This window comes from Oncorhynchus kisutch, linkage group LG3, assembly GCF_002021735.2.
Source record: "Oncorhynchus kisutch isolate 150728-3 linkage group LG3, Okis_V2, whole genome shotgun sequence".
In the NCBI taxonomy this organism is placed as follows: domain Eukaryota; kingdom Metazoa; phylum Chordata; class Actinopteri; order Salmoniformes; family Salmonidae; genus Oncorhynchus; species Oncorhynchus kisutch.
Window position 1 is genome coordinate 38,937,606 of NC_034176.2, and position 20,985 is coordinate 38,958,590.

At 40.1% G+C, this 20,985-nt stretch overlaps 1 protein-coding gene across 4 annotated transcripts in view; it reads right to left on the bottom strand.

Annotated features, from left to right (window-relative positions):
• Positions 1–14,313, bottom strand: part of LOC109882492 (rab-like protein 6) — a 29,091-nt gene extending 14,778 nt beyond the window's left edge. The window contains exons 1-8 of one of the 4 annotated variants that reach the window (XM_031805704.1): positions 14,093–14,203; positions 10,897–11,377; positions 10,649–10,783; positions 10,465–10,485; positions 6,820–6,867; positions 6,571–6,600; positions 5,914–5,966; positions 5,640–5,728 (exon numbers count right to left, since the gene is read on the bottom strand). In XM_031805704.1, the coding sequence (XP_031661564.1) occupies positions 5,640–5,728; positions 5,914–5,966; positions 6,571–6,600; positions 6,820–6,867; positions 10,465–10,485; positions 10,649–10,783; positions 10,897–11,026 (506 nt within the window). In that variant the 5' untranslated portion in view covers positions 11,027–11,377; positions 14,093–14,203. Of the gene's footprint in view, positions 1–5,639; positions 5,729–5,913; positions 5,967–6,570; positions 6,601–6,819; positions 6,868–10,464; positions 10,486–10,648; positions 10,784–10,896; positions 11,378–14,092 lie in introns of all 4 variants that reach the window. The other 3 variants (XM_020474606.2, XM_031805710.1, XM_020474614.2) reach the window with 3 other exon arrangements.
• Between the last annotated feature and the right edge of the window lie 6,672 nt (positions 14,314–20,985).

Consider the following 20,985-nt stretch of genomic DNA (forward strand, 5'->3'; position numbering starts at 1 on the left):
TTCCCCTTGCTCTGCATGGGTAACGCTGCTTTGATGGTGGCTGTTGTCGTTGTGTTGCTGGTTCGAGCCTTTGGAGGAGCTTGGAGAGGGACGGAAGCTATACTGTTACACTGGCAATACTAAAGTGCCTATAAGAACATCCAATAGTCAAAGGTTAATGAAATACAAATGGTATAGAGGGAAATAGTCCTATAATTCCTATAATAACTACAACCTAAAACTTCTTACCTGGGAATATTGAAGACTCATGTTAAAAAGGAACCACCAGCTTTCATATGTTCTCATGTTCTGAGCAAGGAACTGAAACATTAGCTTTCTTACATAGCACATATTGCACTTTTACTTTCTTCTCCAACACTTTGTTTTTGCATTATTTAACCAAATTGAACATGTTTCATTATTTACTTGAGGCTAAACTGATTTTATTGATGTATTTTATGAAGTTAAAATAAGTGTTCATTCAGTATTGTTGTAATCGTCATAAAATAAAAAATAAAAATAAAAATAGTCCGATTAATCGGTATCGCCTTTTTTTGGTCCTCCAATAATCGGTATTGAAAAATCATAATCGGTCGACCTCTAGTATATATACTTTTTTTCTATTGTGTTATTGACTGTACGTTTGTTTATTCCATGTGTTACTCCGTGTTTTTGTTTGTGTCGCACTGCTTTGCTTTATCTTGGCCAGGTCACAGTTGTAAATGAGAACTTGTTCTCAACTGGCATACCTGGTTAAATAAAGGTGAAATTAAAAAGATTAAAAAAGAGGGAGGGTATTTGATTTCACTGGTCCTCAACTCATGGCTCGGACACTTCATTCAAGATAAATGGAGTTAGTGCTGAGTTAGCCTGCCCCAGAAGAATTCTTTGCCATAGAAATGTACCTGGCTAAAAGGTGAGCCACTTTCGTAAAACCGGTTATACCGAGTTGAAAGTTATCTCGGTAACTACTCAGACCCGATACCCCTCAGCGATAAGTATAGTTATAGTTAAATATGCTTTGGGTGAATAAATATTTACTTTGGAGATGACTGCAACTATTTGAGTACAGATCCCCAAAAAGTATTACTTTTTAAAACTATTTGAATACAGATCTGAGAAAACAACTACTTAAAACGAATATTTGAATACAGATCTCAGGATGTGAATACTTTTCTGAAACTATTAGATTGGTTGCCTTAACTAATGGCAGGGCTGAATCTGGAACTGCAGGTTGAAGATAGATTGCAATAGTATAGGAGGTTGTGTGTGCTTGTCATTCTGACAGTCATATTTGATCTACACAATACATTTCTATCTGAACATTTTGTAAATGTTTCTGAATGTTCATTGCCCCAGATATACAAATCAAGTCAAATCAATTAACCAATGATATTTTGTAAAGATAAGTATAAATATGTACTACTGTATGGGGCTCTATTTTAACAAACCTAATGACAGTGGTGTAAAATACTAAAGTAAAAATACTTTAAAATACTACTTTAGTTATTTTGGGTATTTGTACTTTTCTAGTTATATTTTTTTACAACTTTAACTTCACTACATTCTTAAAGAAAATAATGTACTTTTTACAACATACATTTTCTCTGACACCCTAAAGTACTCGTTACATGTTGAATGCTTAGCAGGACAGAACAATGGTCCAATTCACACACATAGAAAGAATATCCACGGTCATCCCTACTGCCTCTAATCTGTCCGACTCACTAAACATACATGCTTCGTTTGTAAATTATGACTGAGTGTTAGAGTGTGCCTCTGGCTATCCGTAAATGGAAAAAAAAGAAAATGGTGCTGTCTGGTTTGCTTAATATAAGGAATTTGACATGATTTATACTTTTACATTTGATACTTAAGTATATTTGAGCAATTACATTTACTTTTGATACTTAAGTATATTTAAAACCAAATACTTTGAGACTTTTACTCAAGTAATATTTTACTGGGTGACTTTCCCTTTTACTTGAGTCATTTTCTTTTAAAAGGTATCTTTACTTTTACTCAAGTATGATGATTGGGTACTTTTTCCACCACTGCCTAATGCAATGGTAGATCTTAGTTCTGGTGGTAGTGCTATAGGTCCGGAGATGTCCGATTTTTTGTTTGCTTATTTGCTAAATACACTATATATGCAAAAGTATGTGGGCACCCTTTCAAATTAGGGGATTCGGCTATTTCAGCCATACCTGTTGCTGACAGGTGTATAAAATCGAACACACAGCGATGCAGTCTCCATAGACAAACATTGGTAGTAGAATGGCCTTACTGAAGAGAACAGTGACTTTCAACGTGGCACCGTCATAGGATGCCACCTCCCCAACAAGTCAAATTTCAGCCCTGCTAGAGCTTCTCCGGTCAACTGTAAGTGCTGTTATTGTGAAGTGGAAACGTCTAGGAGCAACAACGGCCTACAAGTGGTAGGCCACACAAGCTCACAGAACGGGGCCGCCGAGTGCTGAAGCGTGTAAAAATCGTCTGGTTGCAACACTCACTACCGAGTTCCAAACCTCCCCCGGAAACAACATCAGCACAAGAACTGTTCGCTGGGAGCTTCAGGAAATGGGTTTCCATGGCCAAGCAGTGGGGCACAAGCCTAAGATCACCATGCGCAATGCCAAGAGTCGCCTGGAGTGGTGTAAAGCTCGATGTCATTGGACTCTGGAGCAGTGGAAGTGCGTTCTCTGGAGTGATGAATCACGCTTCACTATCTGGCAGTCCGACGGACAAATCTGGCTTTGGCGGATGCCAGGAGCACGCTACCTGCCCCAATGCATAGTGCCAACTGTACATTTTGGTGGAGGAGGAATAATGGTCTGGGGCTGTTTTTCATGGTTCGGGCTAGGCCCCTTAATTCCAGTGAAGGGAAATCTTAATGCTACAGCATACAATGACATTCTAGATGATTCTGTGCTTCCAACTTTGTGGCAACAGTTTGGGGAAGGCCCTTTCCTGTTTCAGCATGACAATGCCCCGTGCACACAGCGAGGTCCATACAGAATTGGTTTGTCCACATCAGTGTGGAAGAACTTGATTGGCCTGCACAGAGCCCTGATGACCTTCATTAGGCTATTGATAACGCCTAAAAAGACAGCGTATAATTCTAATCAAATTTGAATAAAAATGCCTAAATACAGTTACGGGCACCATAATTGCTCCCTGTGGGCGTATAATACAGACAATCCAATTTAGACTCTGGAGGGTTTTTACGCACATTCAAACTTTTCATAGGACTTGGACAAAGATCCAATATAAAGAGAAAGGGGGGAATGTCCACTCACCATTATACTGCTCCCAAATGTAATGTTTTATAAACATCATAGAACCATCTTACAGATCATATTTGCACTTCTCCAGAAATAGGAGCTAAATTGCATAGCATTTGAGCCATATACATTCTCACCATACACCCGCGGATGGTGAATCTTTCTAAGTTAGTTTTTTGTTTAATTTGAATAAAAAACAATCACTGTTTGAAAACAACAACATTTTCTAAACAGGATCAGGTCAGAAGCATGATGTCATAAATCGCATCTCTAGTTCCGTGACTGTAAGGCAATGTGTGCACACTTAGTCCTAAGGGCTATTCGGAAAGAGGCATGGATGTTTGTCCTATCCATTGAAGTCTATTAACCAGTATACAATAACCATACAACAGACCTAGTTATAACAAACATGTAGCCAATCTAGTTTTTTAAATGTTTTACATTGAATAAGTAATTGGCTTCGTCTACACACATTGAATTCGCATTTCGAAAATGCACTGCATGTTCGAGCCATGGACAATTGGACATTGCCTAAATGTTCTACCACGATTACCCTACCATCGCTGTTGATATGGCCTGTTAGTGACTTTGCCATGTGAAAGGTAAACAAACAAACAGGCAAATAGCCAAGGCTACAAGTGGATTCAACGCCAAGGACATTGATTGTAATTCCCGCGATTTGACAGTTAGGTCCAACTGATGAAAATGGAAGATGCAATTTTTTAAACAAAATGATAAAGGAAAAACAAAACTATAAACAGTATTTTGTCATAACTTCATGTTCCAAAACAGACTTCCAACAGTCACTGACACCTTTCATTCGGCATTGCGCATAGGCCTAATGAGTCCAAACTTTTCACAGAAGCTGGACAAAAACAATGTCCAGTATAAAGAAAAAAAAATGGAATGCATGCTTTATATGATTACATAAAACATAAATGTATAGTTACAGTAAACTCAAAATGTAGCCATGGATGTGTTGCTCATTTTAAGTTGGATGTTACATTAGTTTGTAAGATATCCTTAAGTTAAGGCTATTTACTGTATTACAAAAGTAATATTGCAAACAAATATCAACATTTAAAGGAGTGGTATCCACTGCTTGATAGTTCCATCTGAGCCACTGGCTTAATCACATTCTTAAACTTTAATTTTTTTAACTAGATTTATTTTTTTACTTTAAACTTAAATTTTTATATGAACATTTGAAGATGTATCTTTTATTTGGATAGATCCATCTGTGCCACTGACTTAGTCTGTCTTTATCCCCAGTTTGTCTAATTAATATGTTCGATTCAAGTCTTCATCTCAACCAAAAATCAAAGTTAAAGAATGGGATTAAGCCAGTGGTTCAGATGGAACTATTCAAGCAGTATATACAGTGCCTTCAGAAACGATTAATTCCCCGTTGTTACAGCCAGAATTCAAAATGGATTAAGGACACACCTCAAATATTTCCACCCCTCCCACCTCAGTGCCAGCGAGCTGATATAAGACAAGTAAATTACCAACACTGGCACCAGGATTGGAAAATTGCAGAGCGCTGGCTTTTACGAGTCGAAATTGCTAAAGAGCGTGTTTTTGACTCAAGTGCCGCCTTAACGCCAGCCAAAAACAGAGCCCTATGACTCTTTCAACATGCCACTGAAAAGGTTGAAAGCTGCAATTAATTTTAAGATACCTGAAAATAATTCAAAGCCATTTGCAAACGGCAAGTTGGAGGCTTAGCAAAAACAACTTCGAACCTCTTTGTCCATCTGAGGGGAAGTGTTCTTGTTTAAAATACACACTATACAGTTGTTAGAGGAATGGTTTACACAGAATACAAACTAACATGATTTTCCACCTACCTTGGCTGCAGTTGATTCAACAAGGCAGTTTTGGGATATTTTGTTTCCTTTTGACAATACTTTGTTACTGTTATCATTCTCAGTAACACTTAACATTAAACTGTTCTTGTGCCTGTGTAATAAAACTGTAATTACTTTTGGAGCAACATTTTACTAGTATGTTAACATAATACTATTTTAATTCCATAGCAATGAGATGAGAGATTTTGTAACTACTGTACACAAGAGAAATAGTGACTGTTCCTTATTCCACTTGTAATAACTATTATGTAATTATAAAGCAATTTCCAGTACTATGTAATAACAATGTTGCTATTGTAACATTTTCCTGAGATCTGTATTTGAATATCAAAGAAAATAGTTGCCTTTTAGTTGAAACTATATATAAACTATATTCGATTACCTTGACTATTTGAAAAGTCTGTATTTTCAAATAAACTACAAAATACAAGTATTTTCTGCCCAGGTCTGAAACCTTGTAACTAATGTATTGAACAATTGTATAATGCATGACACCGACTCTTACCATTGCTTGGTAATGTCAAACATCATGATCACACCGTTGCAGTTCTTGTAAACGTCGAGGAATTCTGCATCCAAGGCCACTTCGTCAGACTGCAACAAATCAAGTGTTATTATTTAGATTATTGAACATGAATGAGTCTTATGAGAATGTGACCTTTGTTTACATCTTACTAGCTACTGTACAAAAAAACGCCCCAGTGAGACTCCTTAGATGACCCAAATAAAGAAAAAGACATCTATTGTACTCTCAAACATTATCAGCATGTGATAATCACCTCTTGGGGTTCATTCTCTACTTTCAAAGTGTCCCCTCGCTTTTTACCTCTGCCTGTGGGAAAGCAGAATGTCAAAAAGCTGCAATTCAGAACATAAAACTGGACAAAACATTGAACTATTGCTTTCAAGTGTAACAATGTGAGAAAGCCATACCATAGAAATAGAATGACTAGAATGGGTAACCCCATTCAAATAAATGGGCCTAATGTGGTCTGAGGGGCTATTCTCGTTCTAGTGATTATATTTATATGAGCCATACATACAGTATGATTACACATGGCATTTATTTTAAAACATAAAAACTTGAATCCCTTTATTTTATAGCTTTGATGTTAGCAAAGCGCAGCAAATACAGCAGTAACAGAAGCAGGAAAGCTGTTGTTATATTTTAACTGGCAAACATACTCAATTCTGTCCTTTCAAAAAGTGAGAGTCAAACCTTTCTTGACTGTAGCGCCAGGTTATTGTACACAGAGTAGTCAAACAGAACAATTTCTAGCAAGCAATCAGACATATTTCTATTTCAGCCACGCTGCAAACTAAGCAATGACCAACCTTCACTGTGTTTGCATTCAGATAACACAGAAGCACAAGAGGGACAAACCCACCGCACACAAACAAAATAACTTCTAGGAACTACACACAGTGACTCTCACCTACACCCTCAGGGAGAGGGTATTTTTGGCCTGAGGCAAGTGCAAGAGAGGAGCAAGAAAAACAACATTAATATAGTGAGGAGAAAAAAAATCCACAGACAGAAGACTCTTGAACATTTCTGAAAATAATTTGCAACGGGCACAGATGGACAATGGGATAATACATTTCTAATACAGCAGGAGGTAGATGTCAATTGAATGACTCATGTGAGTCTCACGCATGCACCCAAAGTAAAGAATCACACTGACCTTTATCCACCACATCCCACACTTCCACCTTGACCACGTCATCAGTGGCTGAGGGATAGAGAAAGTCATCACAACAAGCATCACAACAGACAAGGCCTGTCCCATACTCAAGCCCATACTCTAATCACAAGTATGTGTCCCAAGGCTCCATACACAAGCTCTAACCACTATAATGTGTCCCAAGGCTCAGTGCTAAAGCTCCAACCACTAGAATGTGTCCCAAGGTCCATCCTCAAGCTCAAACCACTAGTATGTAAAAGTGCACTTTCACCACACTGTGAAGTTCATCATACCTTATTTGATCTGTAGCTTAATAAACTGCATGCTTTCCTGAGTTGTAGTTGAAGGACAACACAATATATCGTTGCATGACTCCAAGTTTATTTAGATATGATGGTTATTACAGTTGAAGTCGGAAGTTTACATACACTTAGGTTGGAGTCATTAAAACTCGTTTTTCAACTGCTCCACAAATTTCTTGTTAACAAACTAGAGTTTTGGCAAGTCGGTTAGGACATCTACTTTGTGCATGACACAAGTCATTTTTCCAACAATTGTTTACAGACATATTATTTCACTTATAATGCATTGTATCACAATTCCAGTGGGTCAGAAGTTAACCTACACTAAGTTGACTGTGCCTGTAAACAGCTTGGAAAATTCCAGAAAATTATGTCATAGCTTTAGAAGCTTCTGATAGGCTAATTGACATCCTTTGAGTCAATTGGAGGTGTACCTGTGGATGTATTTCAAGCCCTACCTTCAAACTCAGGGCCTATTTGCTTGACATCATGGGAAAATCAAAAGACATCAGCCAAGACCTCAGAGAAACTATTGTAGACCTCCACAAGTCTGGTTCATCCTTCATCCGTGCTTTGCTGCATTAGGGACTGGCGCACTTCACAAAATAGATGGCATCATGAGGCTGGAAAATTATGTGGATATATTGAAGTAACATCTCAAGACATCAGTTAAAGCTTGGTTGCAAATGGGTCTTCCAAATGGACATTGACCCCATGCATACTTCCAATGTTGTGGCAAAATGGCTGAAGGACAACAAGGTCAAGGTATTGGAGTGGACATCACAAAGCCCTGACCTCAATCCTATAGAGAATGTGTGGGCAGAACTGAAAAATCATGTGCGAGCAAGGAGTCCTATGAGCCTGACTGTTACACCAGCTCTGTCAGGCCAAAATTCCCACAACTTGTGGGAAGCTTGTGGAAGGCTACCCGAAACGTTTGACCCAAGTTAAACAATTTAAAGGCAATGCTACCAAATACTAATTGAGTGTATGTAAACTTCTGACCCACTGAGAATGTGATGAAATAAATAAAAGCTGAAATAAATCATTATCTCTACTATTATTCTGACATTTCACATTCTTAAAATAAAGTAGTGATCCTAACTGACCTAAGACAGGGAATTTTTACTAGGATTAAATGTCAGGAATTGTGAAAAACTAAGTTGAAATGTATTTGGCTAAGGTGTATGTAAACTTCCGACTTCAACTGTATATCAATATTTGCAAATAAAGGTGTTTCCACCTCCGTTTCTCTCACAATACATTTTACACACAAATAGATCTCACCTTGTCTTGTGTAATTTGTTTTGTCGACATTTGGAAAATTTACAAAAAAATGATCTGTTTGCTGTCTCCATTTGCTGTTTCCATCAGCCTTTAGCGATTTTTTTTTATCAGACATCTACTTTACTCGCATAAAAAGGTTGGATGGAAACCTTGTTTATGAACACGTAGGATACACTTGGAAAGTATTCAGACCTCTTCCATTTTTCCCACATTTTGTTACGTTACATCTTTATTCTAAAATAGATTAAATGACAAAATGAAAACAGGATTTTTAGAAATGTTAGCAAATGTATTACAAATAAAAAACAGAAATAACGTATTTACAAATGTATTCAGACCCTTTGCTTTGAGACTCGAAATTGAGCTCAGATGGATCCTGTTTCCATTGATCATCCTTGAGATGTTTCTACAACTTGATTGGAGTCCACCTGTGGTCAATTCAATTGATTGTACATGATTTGGAAAGGCACACACCTGTCTATAATAGGTCCAACAGTTGACAGTGCATGTCAGAGCAAAAACCAAGCCATGAGGTTGAAGGAATTGTCCGTTGAGCTAAGAGACAGGATTGTGTCGAGGCACAGATCTGGGGAAGAGTACCAAAAAATGTCTGCAGCATGGAAAGTTCCCAAGAACACAGTGGCCTCCATCCTTCTTCAATAGAAGATGTTTGGAAACACCAAGACTCTTCCTAGAGCTGGCCGCACGGACAAGTGAGCAATCAGGGGAGAAGGGCCTTGGTCAGGGAGAGGAAGGTGAACACGATGGTTACTCTGACAGAGCTGCAGAGTTCCTCTGTGATGGGAAAACCTTCCAGAAGGACAACCAGCTCTACAGCACTCCACCAATCAGGCCTTTATGGTAGAGTGGCCAGACGGAAGCCACTCCTCAGTAAAAGGAACATGACAACCCGCTTGGAGTTTGCCAAAAGGCACCTAAAGGCCTCTCAGAACATGAGAAACAAGATTCTCTGGTCTGATGAAACAAATATTGAACTCTTTGGCCTGAATTCCAAGTGTCATATCTGGAAGAAACCTGGCACCATCCCTACGGTGAAGCATGGTGGTGGCAGCATCATGCTGTGGGGATGTTCTACAGCGGCAGGGACTGGGAGATTAGTCAGGATCGAGGGAAAGATGAACGGAACAAAGTACAGAGAGATCCTTGATGAAAATCTGCTCCAGAGCACTCAAGACCTCAGACTGGGTAGAAGGTTCACCTTCCAACAGGACAACAACCCTAAGCACATAGCCAAGACAACGCAGGAGTGGCTTCGGGACAAGTCTCTGAATGTCCTTGAGTGGCCCAGCCAGAGCCTGGACTTGAACCCGATCTAACATCTCTGGAGAGACCTGCAAATAGCTGTGCATCAACGCTCCCCATCCAACCTGACAGAGCTTGAGAGGATCTGCAGAGAAAAATGGGAGAAAGTCCCCAAATATAGGTGTGCAAAACTTGTAGCGTGATACTCAAAAAGACTTGAGACTGCCAAAGGTGCTTCAACAAAGTACTGAGTAAAGGGTCTGAATAGTTATACATTTGCTACAATTTCTTACCTGTTTTTGCTTTGTCATTATGGGGTATTGTGTTTAGATTGAAATGGGGGGAAAAAAACAATTTAATCAATTTTAGAATAAGTAATAAGAATACGTAACAAAATGTGGAAAAAGGAAATGGGTCTGAATACTTTCCGAATGCACTGAAAATGTTCATAAACCAGGTGTCCATACAACTTTTTTATGCCAGTAAAGTACAAGTCGGATAAAAAATGTCACGACAGGCCTGATGAAAACAGAAAATGGAAACAGAAAACAACCGTGCTTTTTCGCAAGTGCCCAGTTTTTAAAAAATGTATCTGGATATTGCCTATCGTATAGGATTAAATGCATAGACATAGAAACTGTGAGAATAGGTATATTGTGATCTGGATGTACACAAGAGATGTGTTTTCACCATCCCACTATTGACACAAAACACTTGTAGGCAAAGCTATTGATCTAGCTAACTACACAAGACTATTTCTGAAACCTAGTGGGCTTACCTAGATATTATTTACCTTTATATGTGCCATGTTCAACTGAAGTGAATTACAGTTGCAGAAGCAGGAAAAGTACACGTCAGAAATATACAATGACAACATGCTGGCCTAATTTGATACTGTAGGTTAAGGGGTGAATAAAAAAAATCATAGGACTAAAACATAGATAAATGTGTGTAAGTAAAGAGCCCAATTCTCTTACTTTTGTAGTTCCAATGGATGCTGGTTGCCTGGATCTCTTGAGTAGGTATGTAGTCATCTGTGAATTTCTTTCCTTGCAGTCGATGCCATAGAGTGCTCTTGCCAGTATTTCGGTCTCCGCGGATAACTATTTTCACTTGGAAGAAATAACGAAACAAAGTAAGACTGGCCTGCCTCTAAATATATGTGCAGTAGCCTATATTCTATAATACATATTTCTATGAGCATAACAAGATATGCATCACTTACTGTTGTACTGTACTCCTTTGGCAAAGCGTCTCTGTAAACTCTGGTTCATGGACTGCATGCCAGCAGGGATGCTCTTGTCCCTCGGCTGGCCTGGTTCAGAACCAACTAACTTCTTCAAAGCTGAAAACATCTTGACAGGAAGCTGACTAACCCCGTCAGAGATGTGCGAAATATAGTATATTTGACTGAACCAAAATGGTGGAAGAGTTTCTAGACTACTGATGTAGATTTAAATGTTATATTGAGCGATGATCTGATCAACAGGTAGGTCTAAGCTATGAATCCAGAATTTGAAAGTGGTACTGTATTTTCGTACACAGAAGTAGCATTACCCCCCATCAGGAAGATGCATGGGTAGGTAGGTAAGCTTGCATACTTCAGTATACAACTAGATTGTTCTACTAAGAGGATTCCTCAAGGGCAGACAATAGCTTTATCAGTTATCCGTTTCTTCTCTCATGTGGTTTTGGGTTACGATCATCTGCAAGAAAGAAACGTCATGTGAAATTGACAGTGTTTCCCCTATATGCATTTAGCAGTAGTGCAGCATTTAACAGTTTTAGTGGGGGTTCCCCCAATTCTCCCATATTGGGGAATAAGTGATTTGAAAGTCTAGGTTTGAAATAAAATATGTCACAAATTACTATTGAAAAAGGCTTGCTCCAAATTCCCATTGGAACACAGACATTTTAAAAGTGCAGGGCTTGTGCAACGAGCCATACCTTTTTCGTCTTACAGGAATGATATACATGTGAGGAGAAATCTGAAGTCTACCTATCCATTGATTGTAAATATATCCCCTGTCTGATTCCCAGTTTGTCCACTAGATTGCAGTAGGAGATCAAAGTCTCTTGGCCACTTGAAACCAGTTGTGTCTGGTTTGGGTAGTGAGTCACTCTGCCAAAATGGCTGAATGGATTTTCACACCTGACATCTTAAAACAACCTTAGTAATCAGGGCTTTCACGTTATGGAGTTTGTCTTTTTGAAAAAAGTTTGTCTTTTTGAAAAATTCAAACGTATTTTCCTATTCCTATGAAAACTGAGCTAGCTAAACCTAGCATGTATACAAGGTAATGTAAATGGAGAAGAAAATGCATTGCTTTATTATAACTTTCCATGCATACTAAATGGTTGTACTTTCAGTTACTTGACCTACATTGCATGAATATGACCATAGTGATTTTTATTTTTTTTATTTTAAAGCTAATTACCTGCAATTGTACATATTTTGACATGGCTTAAGCCTATGACCGGGATGGAAAATAAAACAATTCAAACCACAGGTCAGGTGTATTCCGGATGCTTTGAACATTAAATGAACACTCAAAATTCAACAACTTTGTTACTTAGACATTTTTGGGGGCTGAAATTTAAAGTATGTAAACATTGTTTGGGTGGTTTGACACTATTCAGACAGTAATGAAATTAGATAGGCAAATGCAAGAAACAGCAGGAAGGGTTGAACCAGTGATTGATCCCTGTTCTCTGGTGGAAAGTTCTATGTGGAACTTGCCAGGGAGTTACCACTACACACCAAGGCTCTGTACAGGAAATACTAATATTAATCAAAATCACCCAACCTTCAAGGAAATGATAATGATAGTACTAAATCTAAAGAATATCAGTACTCAGGTGGTTTATGCCTACTAGTTGAAGATCATTGCCATCGTCTTACTCTACATAGACAAAATATGTGTTTATGAGTTGTGCGTCCCCCTACCATCCCTGCCTAGCATGTGCACAATACTACACTTTCTATTTTCTGATCGTCTTTTTTTGGGACTCAGCGGGCCCTGTACAGGGCCAATAACAACCTCAGACATACAGACGACACCTTCGTCCATTAACTCTTAAATGTAATATAATGGAACAGAGTCATGATCAAGGGCTAGTGAAAACCAATTCTTGACTATTCAGATTTTAACTGAGCAATAGGGTAACTTACATAACAGTATATTTTCTCAAATATTGTCAGTGTTAACCAAAGGTAACAGTGTAACACTTTTCCTTGGGCATCAGCTGATACATGGTATACTGAACAAAAATATAAACGCAACAATTTAAACTATTTTACTGAGTTAGAGTTCATATAAGGAAATCAGTCAATTAAAATGAATTCATTAGGACCTAATCTATGGATTTCTAATGACTGGGCAGAAGCGCAGCCATGGTTGGGTCTGGGAGGGTTTTATTTTTTTTATTGAACCTTTATTTAACTAGGCAAGTCAGTTAAGTATAGGCCCACCCACTGCGGAGCCAGGCCCAGCCAATCTGATTTCGTTTTCCCCCACAAAAGAGCTTTATTTCAAATACTCCTCCGTTTCATCAGCTGTCCGGGTGACTGGTCTCAGACAATCCCACAGGTGAAGAAACCAGATGTGGAGGTCCTGGGCTGGCGTGGTTACACGTGGTCTGCGGTTGTGAGTCCGGTTGGATGTACTGACATTCTCTAAAACAACGCTGGTGGAGGCGTATGGTAGAAAAATGAACATGAAATTCTCTGGAAACAGCTCTAGTGGCAATTCCTGCAGTCAGCATGCCAATTGCACACTCCCTCAAAGCTTGAGACATCTGTGGCATTGTGTTGTGTGACAAAACTGCACATTTTAGTGGCCTTTTATTGTTCCCAGCACAAGGTACACTTGTGTAACGATCATGCTGTTTAATCATCTTCTTGAAATGCCACACCTGTGAGGTGGATGGATTATCTTGGCAAAGGAGAAATTATGACTAACTGGGACGTAAACACATTTGTGCACAACAATTCAGAGAAATAAGCTTTTGTGCATATGGAACATTTCTTGGATCTTTTACTACAGCTCATGAAACATGGGACCAACACTTTCCATATTGCGTTTATAATTTTTGTTAAGTATAGTAACAGTTAGCTAGCTAGCCGGCAGTCTGGTGTAACTAGGGAACACGTTAGCTACCTAGCTAGTGTGATGTTGATCTAGCTAGCTGATATGCCCTCTGATTATATTACTTTATTAACTAACTAACGTTTGATAGCTACCTGCCTACTTGTTTTGAGATTGCATCTAATAAAGTCAAACTCACCGTTACATACGCTGCCATGACTAATGTATATACTACCTAGCGTATGACGATGTGGCTTGTTATTTAGCATCACGATAAAGTAGCTTGCTAGCGATAACGTTGACAGTGCTGAGTGGTGTCCTAAAAATACCCACCCGTAATCAAATGATTCTTCAATGTAGCAAAGGTGACATGGTTATTTCCAAATCCAACTCTTCCTGATGCACGTGAAAGACGCTAACTTTACACACTCTTAGCTAAACAGCTTGCTTCCTGGTGGCACCATAGATACTTTTGAGGAGATGGGGAAACTCCATTGGAATCGTATTAACGCCCATTGTGTGATAAGCCCCTGTGCAGTTCCGGGCCGGGATCAATGTGGGCGGAGTCAAACGCGTTTAAACCGAACTCTTCCCGTCTCCTTCAAGTTTTTCCCAAATTGAGGTAAACGTCAACGAATCTTAATCGAACTTAACCTACATGGATAAAAATATAAACCATGGAGGTAAAGGAGACTGTCATTATGCATAATGTACGTTGTAATATTCATGTTATACCAGTGTAGTGGTATGTCTTTATATGACCAACTACCGCACAGATGTTATCATCCTCACACCACTTTGAACATCTTGACAGATTACCTGACAGTTTTAGAGTGGGGATCGTGACTCTTTTATATAAGAAAAACGACAGGACTGACTTGAAGAACTGGAGACCGATAACCCTTTTAAACTTTGATTGTAAACTTTTTACCAAGGTTTTAACACTCAGAATGTCTTCTGTTTTAGGGGAGGTGATCCACCCGGACCAAACCTGTGCCGTGCCCGGAAGGAAGATCACGGACAGCCTGATACTGATCCGAGATGCCATCTGTTATGCGAGAGACAGAAACATGCGGCTTGTAGTCCTAAATTTAGATTTTGAAAAAGCCTTTGATCGGGTCTCGCACCAGTACCTCTTTAAGGTACTGCAAAAAATGGGTTTCCCGGACAGGTTCTTAGCTTGGGTGGGACTGCTGTATGGGGACATCACCAGCAAAATCCTTGTAAATGGGCATCTGTCAAAAGCAGTGGGAGTACACTGCGGCGTCCGTCAGGGCTGTCCGTTATCTCCTCTTCTGTTCGTAGCCTGTATTGAACCACTGGCACAGGTCTTGAGAAGGGACCAAGGGATCAGTGGGGTGGGTATCCCGGGGAGTGGGGGGATGACCGCCAAGTGCGTCTTTTATATGGACGACGTCAACATTTTATGTACCGACCTTTTATCTGTCGACAGGACTCTGGACAGGACTGACTGGTACGGTCGAGCCTCTGGGGCGAGACTGAACAGAGACAAGACAGAGGCCCAATTCTTCGGACCGTGGGCAGACCCAGACTTGACCAGACTACCTCTGACAGTTAAACTAACGGACATAAGGGTACTGGGGGTAAAGTTTGACCGGGGGGGAGGAGGGAGTGGTAACTGGAGTGGAATCCTGGGGACCGTAAGACAGAGACTGGGTTTTTGGGGACTACGACAGCTGACTCTTGAGGGCAAGGTTTTAATCATTAAAGCTGTGATTTTACCTGTGCTTTTATTAATCAGTTCTGTTTTTATCCCCCCTCGAAGGAGTATTTTAGACCTGGAGCGAATGCTTTTCTACTTCCTGTGGGGAGGCAAGTGGGAGAGGCTGAGGAGGGAGGTGGTCAAGAGGCCCAGGTCCAAGGGGGGGAAAGGCTTGCCTGACCTCTACTTGTTCCTGGGCAGCCGCTACACATCGTTACATCTGACTCTTGCCACCTCCCCGGTCAACAACAAGACTCAGGCCCTCGCACGGTTCTGGCTGGGATCATACCTCAGGACTCTGAGGCTGATCCCAGTCGACCTGCGAGCCCCAGTCTCTTTCCTGCTACCCCCGCCCTACGTCCAGCTCCAGAAGTTTTTAAGACATTTTAAACTGGAAAAAGAAACAGTCACGGTCTTAACAAAACACCGCTCTCTTCTCTCTCTTGTGCAGGAGCGGGAACCAGTATGTCCAGTGCGCGGGCTCGCTATAGGTGAGCCCACAACGGTTTGGCGCAACGTGGCCCATCCTGCTCTACTGAATCGGCATCGGGACCTGTCCTGGATGGTCGCCCACGAGATCCTCCCGGTCAGGGCCGTTATGCACTCACGGGGCATGGCGAGGACATCCGCGTGCCCCCGAACAGGCTGCGGCCAAGAAGAATCGGTGAGGCACATGCTCTGGGAGTGCAGAGCCGCCAGGGACCTGTGGAAGGAAGCAGGCCCCCTGATTACCTCGTGTCTGCCAGCAGGGGAGGACCTAACACCTCAGCTCGTGCTATATGGGGTGGGCCGAAGGCCCATTTCATCGAAGACCTTCACCAAGCTCTGGCCCACCCTCACGTGCCTGAAGGAAGCACTGTGGTCCTCCCGCAACCTGCTGGTAGCGAAAAACGTAGAGACCACCCCCCAGGCAGTGGCCATGGTAGCCACGGAAGCCCTGGGGTGGTACGAAAGGAAGGGGGCCTCGACCCCAGGCGAAGGGTCCCCCACAACACCCTAGGTCCCGGCGGCCACGGCCTGACAGCGCTGCGGCGCCTAGGGCGATGCGCCTAGGGGAGGGATCTCCTCTGGGCCCCAAAGGATGGGACGATGGTCTATTCAGAGGAGCAGGATGAGGTGAGCTTGATAAAGACTCACCCCGCTCCTGTACAAAGGACTGAAGACAGCTTTTTAACAAAGTGGCTTTTTAACATGTTTTTCATGTCTTAAAAATGTTTTACCTTTTTAGATCATTAGTACACATTTTAAATGGCTCCTACAGATTTGATATTTTTACAAGGAAAGTACTTTTACTCATGGTTGTTTTAACTAATTGATTTTAACAACATGTACTTTTTAACAAATTCAAATGTAACTCTCAAATGCTGTGTTTTATGCCTTGTTGCCGTTTTTATGTGTGTAAATGATGTAAAAAATGTATGAGCTGTTTTTAAAGGAATTGTGCCAATAAAACTTTTCCAAAAGAAAAAACAGATGTTATCATAGCGTTAATTAGCACCCATTTGCACGTGAGCTAGCTAATTGTTCACAATGAGGGAATCTTATTTGAATAAATGTGCCTACTTGAGCAATACGCCTAGGTTTACATGTACAGTTATGTAATCGATTTGATCGTTGATTTTTCGGTTTCTTCAATGTATGCGTTGTGTTTGGCTGGCTCTAAATGTGTATCGTTGATGTCATTCCCTTAGTTACACAACGTTAGTGAGTCTACAGTCTACACATAGTGTATATACAATAATGAAATCACCTGGTCCCAATATACATGGCAAGTCAAGAAAAGTCATTTTATCTCGTCCACACTGCAAACTAAGTCATTTTGTCTTGTCCACACTGCAAACAGAAGTTTAAAAAATAAACTTCAAAACACATTTACGAAGAAAGCATACACATTGCTTTGAAACTGTGTCCAAGGAAAGATTTTTAGCATGTGAGAAATGGTGTGTTCGCAGTCAAATACATTTTCTGGTCCAGCAACACCAACACATGTTGTGAAAAATACTTGGGCTAATTCAGTTCCAACTGTTCAAACCTGCATGCTGGAGTATTAAAAAGCTGCTGAATTGTACTTTTTCTTTACTTTCACACGCACTGTGTTGTTCACAGAAACATTGCTTGGATCTTGTTCCCTGGACCTTGGAGGACTTTTGGTGTGGATGATCAGGTTAGATATTCCTTTAAATTGTTCCACTGAACTGTACCATTTGATTGTCTTTCCTTTATTGAAAATTGTACGTTGTTCACACCGTAGGGCCTACCAAAGCAAGGTTTCTCAAACGACTGTGGGGTGTTTGTTTTGATGGTATGATGCTGGCTATTCAGTTTTATGTTAGTCCTATTTTCTGTTATAACAATATATGCAAATGTGTTATTTCTGTGCTTGCAGCATGCAAAACACACTTGTTATTGCTCATACTTTTTCTTGCTTATTATTCTTGACACTTTGGGACCTATTTCCTACAGTTTTTACACAATTCATACATCAAACTCCTGCAGAGCTGGATGCTGGTGTGACATGCAGTGACTTCTTGGGGAGGGGGGGGGGGTGTTATTTATTATAACTATCAAACTTAACAACCTACTCTTAACTTACAGTATGCTCTGTACATTGCAATGGAAGCACAGTGTGATTTCACTGAGGTATGTATAAATTATGAAATTCTCATCACTAATGGATATGTTTTTTGGGATCCCCATCTGATTATTTTTTTAAAGCCTAATTTGCTGCATGTTTTCCTATGGTGGTGCTTGGTTCTCCTGCAGAACTTTCCTATGCTGTAACATTATAAAAACGTTTCATTTGCATCCTTAAAATCAAACGCTTTGCTGTAGCCAGACTGACCTGAATATATGTTCATAAGAATGTATGTCATTCACTCACTGAGGCCTGAAGAAGAGGTTGAAAGATCGAAAAAGGCGTTGAAAATACAATACAGGTAGTTGTCATATGATGAGTGGTATAGTCTTAAACTAATGTTTAAAAAAGGGTGATGTAGATTCCCCCCCACCCCCCACCCCCACAGCACTGGGGGCTGTGAACTGGGTACGTAGTCTGTGTGTAATGCTCATAGGCTTGATGCATGGCAAGATATTATAGTTGTGATGACTTGAGTAGTTATATCACTGAAAACCCCTTCAGTAATAGTGGCTTTTGTTTGCATGGTGGTATTGTGAAAGTGGGGTGTAATTTGACTTGCTCACCCAATGAGGCACTACTCTTAATATTTAGTCTTCCTTTTTCTTCAAGGAAGCAGCTGTTCTTCTAAGGAACACCCTAGAGGCAGCAAGGTGGCGCGAACTCCGAACATTTAAAGGCACTGTTTCCCTCCCCCTAGTGTAATTGGGATGGATGGGGAAGACTGCATTACAACCCTTAAATAACTATGGTTGTATGATGGCCAGGATGAAGAGGAAACTATTATCCTCAAGGAACCATTCATGTTACAGAGAGATTATGAGATATGGAGGCAGTCGTCAAGAAAATTACTGTCTTTGCCTCTTGAGGAGCAGGAGTGAAGCCATTCTTGAGGAGTGGTCAAACCTTGTCTTTGTCTGCTTTGTTAATTGTGTTATGTTGTTTAGTAAAGATTACGTAGAAGTCACCCAAGTCTCTGATCTCTTTTACTGGAGCTGGTGAAACGTAATGTACAAAGCACATTCAGTATGTCTATATGGTATAGTCTGTCTCTATTCGAGGAAAGCAATTAGCATTATAAATCAGGATAGATAGTAACTGGGTGTGTATATGCTCAAAATAATTTGTGATTAAAAAAAATATGTTGATAAATGTTACTAGTACATGACATGCATAACAAGTCTGTTCACTGCAATAATATCAGTAGCTTGTCTCAAATATAGCATGAGGCAAAAAAGTGTTACAACGCAGCTGCTGGTACCACTTCATATATTTCTTACGATCTTCCAAAATGAAATACGTTGGTATTCAACGTGTCTTGCGCAAACGTGTCTTTGCATTCAGTGTGTGACTGTCAATTCTCAGATGGACAAAAGGTTGGCGGGGCCAAACGTTTGTAGACCCGAATTGCACACTGCGGCCAGAAGTACTTGCATTGTGTACGTTGCCCATGTGTCGTCAATGGACCGCGCGGTGCATTCTAGGCCATTTTGGGACAAGGAGCTCCTTCAAGGAATGAATGGCAATCAATTGGGTGCTAACTCAAAAACATTTAGCATGAATTACATTAACAACAAGTACAACATTACGAATATTTTCCTGGATGTGAGATGAACTTGTTTTCTGGAATATCGTATAGCTTTAAAATCGTGAAATCCCGTACTTTTGAGAACAATGGGCAGGTTTCTCGACTCACCATGATTTAAACGGGATTGCATGACGACGTGAACGCGATTGGTCGACAGTGCCTGGCGGAGCTTCATACGTTGCACCAGCCATTTATGCTGGGATTCCTATCTGCTCCTATTCTAATAACTCTAATGGTACTTGTTCAATCAAGCTACACGTAGTTAGATTATTTTCTGGCAGTTGCTATGGGTGAATATTGTACAAGGGGAAAATAGCTAGCTACTTTACTACACTTCATATGCTTTTGATGGATTTCTTGTGACCACTGAACTTGAGCTATATTAAAGGGATAGTTCACCCAAAATACACTTACATATTGGTGTCCTTACCGTGTATGCAATCTATGTACAATATATTACACAAAGCTATGCTTTGGTTTAGTTTCCCTGGCACTGTTTCCAAATGCTAATGTTTTAGCATGTGGGGCACAAATCTCATTGAAATTATGGTACCGATATTAGCAATTTTCGCGCATCATGTTCATATCAATAAGTGACTTTGTTGAGCTTCACATTTAATTCTAGATATTTTCGGATGATGTGTACATGGTGCGCGAAAATGGCAAATATTGGTACCATGACTTGAATGGGATTTGTGCCATAAATGCTAAAATATTAGCATGGAAATAGTGCCATGAAAATAAAACCAAAGCATGGATTGCTGTCAACTTGTCTATAGACAGGTTGCCTGACAATGTCACGAAAATGATGCACAAGCATCGCAGGGGTAGAAGGGCATGGGTTATGAACAGTTAGTTAGATAGCTAGCAACAATGACTGACAGGGGGAAATGGTAAGTGGCTTGTTTCAGCTAGTTGTACCTTGTTCTTGATACCTTGTCTTGAGGTGTTTCGACTTATACCAGGTCTATAGGCAGGTTCCCACATTTGTTAGACAAAAGCAACGTCGCAAAAACAAACATTGCAACACGTGTAATGGAAATGGCAGCTAGAAGAGAAATGCCTAAAGATCAACATTTTTATCTAAAGAAAATTTGTTCGACAGGGGTGTCTTTTTCCTAATCAATGATTGCTGAATAATGATTAACATCAAATGTGTTAATTGCTGCATATTGCCTTTTATTTTTGTTCAGTGTCGGTAAATTAAATATTCTATAAGAATCCATGGCTACATATAAGTTAAAAAAAAATTGTAGCATCTGCAGTAAAAACATGTTTCA